We start from the raw sequence: 10,383 nt of genomic DNA on the forward strand, positions 1-10,383 counted from the left end.
ACTGATTTTTCCATCTCAGAATAATGCTATGGAAGAAAGTACACTAAGAATGTTCCATTTCAGTTAATACATATCTAAGGTTATGCCATTTTCAACTCAAGAAAATATCAGAAAATTATCTGATAAAAATAGTTAAACATGATTTTTTACAAAATTGCTGTTGATAGTTGTTGCTAATATAAACACAAGACCTGGAATTTGGAGAGGGTTAGTTGATTAGATCAACCTATTGCCTTGACTGTAATAAAATGCAAGTTTTAGTTCTGATAACATTTACTATCTATATCAATAATAAATGATATTATAGGGTGAAGAAGCAGGTCTAATCATGAAATTTCTGTCTTAATTTCAAAATGAAATTATTCATTAATGACATCTTATTAATAAAGCTAGAAAAATATGAAATAATCCTGAATTGTTTACACTGAAAATTCAAGGTCTTTTCTGTTTAGCTGCCAATTTTCAATCTTTTCAATTTCTGCTCAAATTGATTTCATATTCAGAATAATGAAAAGGTTTTATATGCTAATCACTGCTTTGAAATTCATTTTCACAATAAATCAATCAATAAAAAGTAATTAGCTTTTAAAGTTTGAAAATTTTGGGTAATTTTAGCCAATCATAAGCCATAGACACACTCATGCCTGTTTCCATAGTAACAAGCTAAACATAAGAACTCTTTTGTCTGTGAGATAGTACATGTTGACAAATATATTCTACATGAAAACAAGTGTCCATCTGCTGGTTAAGAGATGTGCTAAAAATAACAGCCAAATAAGCCTTAAATCACGCACCCCCACCTTTTTTTTTTTTTTTTTTTGCTTGGTTTTTGCATAATTCTATGAATTCCCACTGCTTTTGATAGAGTACTCATTCCAATTGTGAGGCATTAACAGAGTCATATGGTGTTATTCTTAATACTCATTATTTTGAACCAATACTCAACCAGTCTTGAAACGTAAGTGCCACTCAAAAACATTTGTTTACCCCTAAGGAAGGATTGCCAAATTAAGCATTTCAGGGTTTCAGTAACAGATTTGCTGAGTTGCACGTAAAATTTGATGTGGGCACATTGCTTGAATTTATCAACAATCATAGAAATTGCAGAGCAACAAATTTACAAAACATTGTATAGTAATCAAGCTTAAACTGATCACATGAAGGAGTTGGAGATCAACTACAAATAATTGTCAGTTGTGAACACATTTGTTGATCATTGTAGTCATAGGATATGCAGTCTGGAAACTCTCATAGCATTTCAATATCATGTTAAGTATAAAAGTCTTTCATCATCCCTAAGTGATACAAATTATTGATTAAGTTATAATGTATGAAGGAAGACTTTAAAACTTAATAATTTATAATACAAACTGACTATGATGGTATATGTGTAGCTAGCATAGCTACACTAGAATATAAATGACTCAGATACAACACAAGTTCAGATCAATTACTTGCCAAACGAGTACAATTGAAATTAATTACTAAAGTGATATCAATTTCTTTGAACTAGAGAGAAAGCCAGTTTTTACAAATATTATTGATTCCAGTCTATTACTGGTACTTATGTTATAAGCTCCAGAGACAAAATAGAACTGGCAAAATTTCAGCTCAGAAAACAAGATAGAGAAACTTTATATGTAATCCCTTTAATATATCATCATCATCGTTTAACGTCCACTTTCCATGCTAGCATGGGTTGGATGATTTGACAGAGGACTAGTGAACCAGATGGCTGCACCAGGCTTCAATGTGATCTGGCAGAGTTTCTACAGCTGGATGCCCTTCCTAACGCCAACCACTCTGAGAGTGTAGTGGGTGCTTTTACGTGCCACTAGCACGAGGGCCAGTCAGGCGGTACTGGCAACAGCCACGCTCAAGTGGTGTTTTTTACGTGCCACCTGCACAGGAGCCTGTCCAGCGGCACTAGCAACGACCTCGTCTCTGTGATCTTGCAGCCTTAATTATTAAGTTAGCATTAGTTTTGTTTACCAAGTGTCTAATGAATAAATAACAATTAGCTATATAGTTTTAAAGTATAAGATTATATTTTTAATTTTTTTTTTCCCCCTTTACTGCCTAATTATTTCTGGTTAGCTTTCTAATGCTCCAAGCTTTGAATATTAACACTAACATAAATGTTTATTATTCATAAACTTTAGCTATCTTCATCATTTTAATAGCAAATATTCCAATATTGAGAAATATTTCTGCCTGAAAATATTGAAAAATATTTCTACCCGAGAATATTAAAAATATTTCTACCTGACTTTGAACTCTAGTAATTTCACAAATATACAAAAACAAGACATGGAATATATCTCATATTCCAAATAACAGTCTAAAAGAAAGAATACAATTCCATTTATTTTAAAGATCAAATGAGACATCAGATTTTCCTGAAAATCATTATAATTCAGTCTAAAAATAAAACAAATCTAAATGTTACAAATACTGATTTCAAATTTTGGCACAAGGCCAGTAATTTCAGGGGTGTGGGTAAGTTGTTTACATCAACCCCCAAAGCTCAACTGGTACTTCTTTTATCAACCACAAAAAGATGAGAAGTAAAGTAGGCCTTGGAGGAATTTGAAAATGTTACAAATATTCAAGAATAGATGCTTATTTCAACTACCGAATTTATTCAGCAGTAATAATTTTATCATCTGTGGCCAAAACTACTTCTGTAGCAGTTACTGAACTTTCAGCTGGTTGAAAATTTACTCTTATATCTTCAGTAGGCAGAGTCTGTGAATTACCATCACCATTTACAGAACACAGTTCCAATGGTTGCACCATCAATAGAGTATGTCCTGCATTTCTTTGATCGGAACTTTCATCAGAGGCAATCTGTGATTGAGATGGTGGTAAATGCAAAGTAATTGTATGTGTTGATATTCCTTGTTTAGAAGATGTATTTATGGTTGCTTGCATCCCAGTAAGCATCTGAGAGTCTTGGGGAAGAGAATTGGTTGCAATAGCATAAATTAATTCTGCAGCAGTGAGATCTGTTGATACGAGATTATTCCCTGTTTGGGCCATTTTAATAATGTCATCTGCACTAAGACTTGAAACACTATTCTCTACAGGTACTAACTGAGTTTGTATTTCGCCATTACTAGGGTCGTTGACTTTTTGTAATATACTTTTATTATTACTGGAAGATAGAACTGTTGAATTAGTAGTTGTTTCAGTGGTGATGGTAGATGTTGTCGTTGATGTGGCGGTAGTTGTGGTGGTGGTGTTGTTGGTGCCTTCTTGGACATCAATCAACCCATACTTGTGATCACTGACATGATTAGTAAAACTGGTAGCATTCACAGTTCGGTAATTACAAATATCACAGTGATAAATTCCAGATGAATCTGGATGTTTATTTTTCATGTGAGTTTTTAAAGAAATAGCCTGGATGCACGAGTAAGAACAATATTGGCATTTGTATGGCCTCAATCCTGAGTGGCGCATTTTGTGACGGCGAAGTGAGTTGTGATCTCCAGTAGCATACTGACAAACATCGCACCTAAATAAAAAGAAAATATTGAGTATCATTGTTTTACAGTAAATGTAAAGGAAAATAAATCATTAAGGCTCACATAACTTTGAAATTATAAAAACAAAATTAAATAAACTATTCAATTTTTTTTACCAATGTCAATATCTGCTTAAATTTACACTTTCTGTTCTTTATAACATTTGAGATTTGAACTCAGACTGATTTCCTCTCTTAAAAATATGGTACAGGTATAACCATGTTCATTTTAATGAGTTTTATTTTTTTTTGCTGATAAAAAACATATTTATCTGTTAACTAGATATAAGAGGGTTTGGAAATAATATGAGGTTTCCGTAAGAACCAGTCCCCACTGAATACAGGCAGAGCAATACAAACGAATAACTATAAATGGCCTGAAAGTTTTTTGAGATTTAAAAGATTACTTACTTGAATGGTTTTTCCCCAGTGTGGATACGTAGATGTAATTGTAGCATAGCTTTACGTGCTGTTGAATGACCACAGTATGAACATACATATGGTTTGATCTTACTGTGGACAGCTTGTACATGTTTACTTAAACACTTCTGATTAGCAAAAGTCCGTTTACAAATGTCACACTGTTTAGTAGTATACCAACGATCAGCATCATTTGATTGATGTTCTGCATGGATCATTTGGTGGTTCCTCATTTGACTGAATTGCTTAAAGCCTTTCCAGCATATATCACATGTATACGGCCTCTGGTCACTATGAATTTCTTTATGAATCAGTAATTTGTGGGTAGTGTCTGTTTTGAACTCACAGTTCTCACATGCAAAAAGATCTGTATCAATGGAGTGACAGCGCCAAAGATGCATCCTAAGATGTTTCCAAAGAACAAATTCAACTGCACACATGTTACATTCAAAGAAAGACCTATTTGCATCTTTTTTGTGGCAAGCAATGTGAATCTTTAAACTTTGGTCTTTCTTAAACTTGGCAAAACAGCCTTGCAGATTACACTTAAGACTGTAGCCTTCTGTAAGAATATTAGTATCTTTGTTCTTTCTTTTCTTTTTACCTAAATAATAATCATCTTTCAGAGCTTTTGGTGGACGAATTTTTCTACGACTCCGTCCTTTGCGTGAATACCATTCACTATTTTCATCTTCCTCCCAGTCCTTGTCTGAAACAGGTGAAGAGGATCTCTGAGGTAATGGATTTTTCCGTTTTCTACCTGGCTTTTTTTTGGTAGACATAACTTGTGTTCCAACACTGACTCTATTAACTGTTTCTCCAGTTAATTGATTGTCTTCATTTTGTGGCAAAATATTGTGGACTTGTACTATATGAGATTTACATTCTTCAATACTGTTAAACCCAATTCTACATTGGCCACACAGAAACAATTCTTTCGTAAGAACATCATCCCCTTCAATATTAGGTTCAGAAAAGTCGTCAGAAGCAGCAACAGAAAACTGACTAATTGCTTGTGAATTAATTTCAGATTCATTAACAAAAGTCAAAGAGTCTTCAACAGTTGTTGTAGCTTCCAGTGGAATGTAAGATGGTACAATATTTCCAGTTGATAAGATATCATTATGAGTTGGAATCATTTGTGGTTCATTTAAAGAACCTTGAGTGAAAATAACTTGTTGATGATTTGAGGCTAACTCTATCAATGACCCAGCATCAGATTTTTCAATCAAAGAAACAGAGTCTACATCTGACAATGACGATGCTTCTTGAGAAACAGCTACAGACTGAGTCTTAGACAGATCAGGTATTGTCTCTTCCTCAACAGTGACATCACCTGAAGAACTTTCTGCTTGTTCAATATCATGCATATTTGAAATCGTACTTAATTTGGAAGGAGTTGTCTTGATGTGCACATTACGAACATGTATACCAATCTCTTGAGGCTGGTTGCAAGAGAAAGTACAGAAACGGCATTTGTATGTAGTAACAACATCCATATAATCAGTAAGATTAACATCAGTAAATCTGTCGACTGTTGAAGCCATTTTCTTTCTTTTGGAGTTTGTTTTTCAGGAAAGCTAAGTTTAATGTTGCATCTAGATAAACAAGAAGGATAAAAAGATATGTTTATTAATTATACGATAACTTCAAAAACAAAGCAGGGTGGAATATAAATACAATTCTCTTTTCCACAAATACACATTTCTGAAAATGATAATATATAAAATAATTTAAGAAAAATTACTAGGTTGAGGAAAAAGTTTTTTGCGCCATATTAAAATAATGATTTTTTAATGCAAGAATTTATTCAAAATCAACAACAACTATTCTTCAAAATAAAGACCCTCATTTTCCACGACCTTCTGCCAATGATCTGCAAGCTTTCGGATTTGGTTGAAGTACCAATTCTTTGGCTTTGAAGCGAAAAATTCTTGACAAGCTTCTTCACCTCTATCGAATGACCCAAATCGGTGACCTTTCATAAAGAGCTGCATTGATCGGAAGAGACCGTAGTCAGATGGAGCATTATCTGGACTATAGGCAGGATGTAGCAGAACTTCCATACTGATCAATTCTTCAATCTTGTTGTTGGTCTTTCTGGCGGTATGCGGCTTTGCAGTGTCTTGTTGAAACAAAGCACATTTTCAATGAACAAGTCTTGGGTACTTTTCAACAGTGAGTCACCATTGAACATGACGTGAACTGAATGAACACACACACCACAAAAATATATAAAAAAGGATGTTAGTGGAACATGGTGGTGGTAGTAACAATATAGAAAACATAGAGAGAGAAGAGAAAATGTATCTTGAGCCAAGTGATATATTGCTGGTGAGAATTTGCTAACAAAATTTCTACTAGACTGGACATAATTAGTTATTAATCAATGAGTCATTAAACCTAAATTTATGAGATACAGAAATTTGAGTTGTAAGGTTCATGCCTTTCCTAAAGACAGAAGTGAAGATGAATAGCTATAATGGGATTCACTAAGAGCTTCTACAATGTCTGTTAAAAACGTGAAATTTTGGAGAAATTGGAAAGCTAAAGTTTTGCGTCTCTGATGTATTTGATTTTTATTTTTAAATCTTAAATTAGACTAGATGGTTCACCTTAATCAGTGGTTCTTTACCTTTTTTTGTGTAGCCCCTTCCCTTCCCTTTTCATGACTAAACTAATTTAATATGGATAATTATTTAGAAATTTTACTCTAAAATGGATTGCATAAGCTTTTAACAGTGAAATAATAGAATATTAATAAAAACAGAGTTGTGAATTTACTTTACACATTGCAAGTTAATAACTTCCCTGTGCCTGATGAGATCTTATTTTATTTTAATAACCATTGCTAGTTTTATTATGTATAATATATTAACTACTACAGATAAAATTTAGTATGTTGTGTAACCTCACTGGGGGCAGTACAACCTACATTGAGAACTTGATCTAAGTGAAGGCTTACCAGTAGTGGTCTACTTAATAGCACCACTTTAACCCTTTTGCATCTAAACCAGCCACAACAGGCCCAAATTTTCAACCTGTTTTATGTTCAAACCAGCCAGATCTGGCCTCTCACACCTATCCTACAATGTCATTCTAAAAAAAAAATAACATCACTGAAATCTTGAAGCTAGGAGATAATGTATGATTAATACAAAACAATGTGAATAAATAAGCATTACATTTGACAGAGTAATCTGAATGCTAAAGAGTTAAGGGAATTTTATTAAAAATTTCGTTTCTGCTGATATAAAACTGAAATTAAGATATTCATTTGGCAATCAAGAGGTCCTTAGGTAAGTGTCATTTACAATAGCTTCAGGTCAATCAAAGCATTGTGAGTAAAACTGGCTAGACAGAAACTGTATGGAAGCCCATAAGATGGATAATATTTGTCATTCAAAACCCTAGCCCTCTCATAAGCTGGGTCATGCTGATTCTGTCCTTTTCATTAAGGGTACATGGGTCTGCAGAACACTCAAAACAATTTACATAATTTAATGATTAGGTAAATAACTGAAAAATCATGAATTCTGCCATCTATTTGATTGTATTACATTAAATATGCTGTTTCTCCACTCAATTATGACCTTCATATAAAAGGACTCCTTGGAAAATCCCCACACAATAACTGTTCACTCAAAATCTTTATATCTCAGTGACTTCGTATTTCAGGTAAAAATTTTGCTTCTCTGAGATCTTATACATCAAAACATGTTCAGGTATTACCATATGGACTAAGGTTATTACCACATGGCCCCACTGAATGTCACATTCAAACTAAATGTGGATTTCGAAGTTGCCTCCCTTGCTTTTCTTGATCTGAGTTCATTAGAAAAGCCCAGGTCTTTTTTCCTGTTTGGTAAGAGTGTAATTTTTAATTCATAGAAAATACATTAATCCACATTTGACTATATATTCTTCAGGTAATAGATGTGATTTGAATAGAAGTTCATTTTTCTCAAAGATCACCTTCACTCAAATCACATTTATCTGAAGAATGCTTTATTCAGTATGTAAAAAAGGAAAGAGAAAATATTTCGGATCCTTTTGGTTTGACGGGCAACATTTTTCATTTATGTTTTTGGTACCGAAACACTTTCAAACTTCTATACTTGTATATTTTGTGTTATAGAACAGATAAAAATTTTTGTATTCGAAGTTATTTCATGTAAAAAGTTGTCGTATTTCGGTAATTTCAACCAATCACTGACATCTATTGAGGTGAAAACAATTACTTCCGTAGAATGTAAACAACATATTCTAACGGTGTTATGGGATCTTTTCCCTTGAATAAAATTAGTGCCGTTGTTTGTCAACAACAACTATCGGCGGTACTGTTATTTATAACATCGTTCGTGCGTTTGTACTGGTTTTAGCTTTAGGGTTTTAGGGTTAGGGTTCCGGTTTTAGAGTTAAAGTTAGTTTTAGGGTTACGGTTAGGGTTATGATTATTTTTGCCATAACCTCACTCATAACCTAACCCTAAAACCCTAACCCTAACTCTAAAACCCGAACCCTAACCCAAATGCACGAACGATGTTAGAAATAACTACCACCGATAGTTGTTGTTGACAAACAACGGCACAAATTTTATTCAAGGGAAAAGATCCCATAACACCGTTAGAATATACTGTTTACATTCTACTGCAGTAATTGTTTTCACCTCAATAGACGTCAGTGATTGGTTGAAATTACACGAATACGACAACTTTAACATGAAATAACTTATTAAGAACTAATTTTTGTTAAGAAGGCTAAGAGAAAAAGATGTTTTATATGACACATTCTACCAGTATCCCAAGTTTGAAAGTGTTTCGTTAAGAAAACAAGTGTTACCCATCAAACCAAAAAGATCCAATATTTCTATCTACTATATTGTAATTAATATATTCCCTCTGAACAACATATTGAGTACTCCCACGTTTGTGAAACTACTTACAAATTATCATCCCACACACACACACAGGGTGGCTGACAATTTGATTTTGAAAACTTTCTTATTGCAGACACATCTAATTAAGTTTGGTGCAATTTTGTCCAGAATCTCAACCACAGTGACTCTGCCCTTGTGCAATTCAAAAGGAATTTTCAACCCAGCAGTAGATAACACCTTTGGACATAACAAACAGCAACACTTCAGTGGTCCTGTTGGAGCAGCATACATGTAAGCCTCCTGATAAGTGACCTTTTATGGATGGCAAAACCAGCCTTTGAAGGAGTACTGCAACTACAGATAGAACAGGTGAGATTATCTCTGAACCCTCAACTATAAAGAAATTCCACAGAGTAACTTTCAGGCATTACATTTCATTAGTTGGTGGACAATGATTTTTTCTCCAATTAATAGCAGTTCTTCTTAATACAGACTGCCATTTGCTTCTGTTCAGTGCAAGAATTTCCCATGTAATGAAGCTAATGTTCAAGGACTTAGGATAGTCTTTTGTGACATCATGAAATCTTTTATGGTTTGTGCTGGAGAAACCAAAAACTAATTCACTATAAGTTACTGTTTCAGAAGCTTACAATCATGAAGATGGATTGTTTGACCAACACATAGCACGTACTTGAGCAGATGAGCTTCTATATAGTGATGTTTAATGTACACCTTAGACATTGCCGATGAAATCTTTTCAGTATTTTGAAGTGTTGTTGATACAGGGTTTATGTTTCAGAGAGTATAGTAAGGGTGTGATGATGAAAATACCATAAAAGTACCATAGATGCAAAGCTTGGTGAAAAGTTTCACGTCTCTGTCTAACCCAGAATAATTTCTCCAGTATCTCAAATGCAACTGAAGCTTGTTCAATCCTCAAGTTTTCATTATTTAGAAATCCATCCCTAGAGACTGAGCTGCAAAAATACACAAAAAAGGAATCCACTCATCAAGCGTGGGCCCCTTGGATAAGTATATTTGGTTCGATGTAGGTCTCTCCTGGAACAGGAGTAAACATCACCTTGGATTATCCAGCAAACACACAAATATATATACATGAGGTAAACACAAGATGTAATTTACATCATTTGTTCCTCACATACGTTTCATAATTGTTATTTGCATCCACAGTTCTGATTGTGTTTCAAGTGCAACTGGATGCACTAATTCTTCATCAGTTATCAACCAGAAGGTATTACTCAGTTTCGCACCATATATATATATTACGGAGATGCACTTGCATAGCAAGTGACCTGATCTGAGATCGTGTGCTGGAACGAAAACAATTGCAGCGTGGAAAGTGTTTATAAGCCATTTAAAATAACACACAAAATCCGTTAGATTCACTTCAACATTTAAATTTAATTTGTCAAAATATTTTCGTCGCTTTGAGACCGCGACCTGTTCACTGACAAAATTCTGTGCTGCACAGAACGGATTTTGTGTGTTATTTTAAATGGCTTATAAACACCTTCCACGCTGCAATTGTATATAT

General features: G+C 33.9%; 1 protein-coding gene across 1 annotated transcript in view; it reads right to left on the reverse strand.

Moving 5' to 3' along the window:
• Nucleotides 1-2,342: 2,342 nt before the first annotated feature.
• Nucleotides 2,343-10,383, reverse strand: part of LOC106877002 (Krueppel homolog 1) — an 11,733-nt gene continuing 3,692 nt past the window's right edge. The window contains exons 2-3 of the mRNA XM_014925783.2: nt 3,941-5,547; nt 2,343-3,520 (exon numbers count right to left, since the gene is read on the reverse strand). Of these exons, the coding sequence (XP_014781269.1) occupies nt 2,641-3,520; nt 3,941-5,496 (2,436 nt within the window). The 5' untranslated portion in view covers nt 5,497-5,547 and the 3' untranslated portion in view covers nt 2,343-2,640. The remainder of the gene's footprint in view (nt 3,521-3,940; nt 5,548-10,383) is intronic.

The sequence above is a fragment of the Octopus bimaculoides genome, chromosome 5 (genome assembly GCF_001194135.2).
Source record: "Octopus bimaculoides isolate UCB-OBI-ISO-001 chromosome 5, ASM119413v2, whole genome shotgun sequence".
Classification (NCBI taxonomy): Eukaryota; Metazoa; Mollusca; class Cephalopoda; order Octopoda; family Octopodidae; genus Octopus; species Octopus bimaculoides.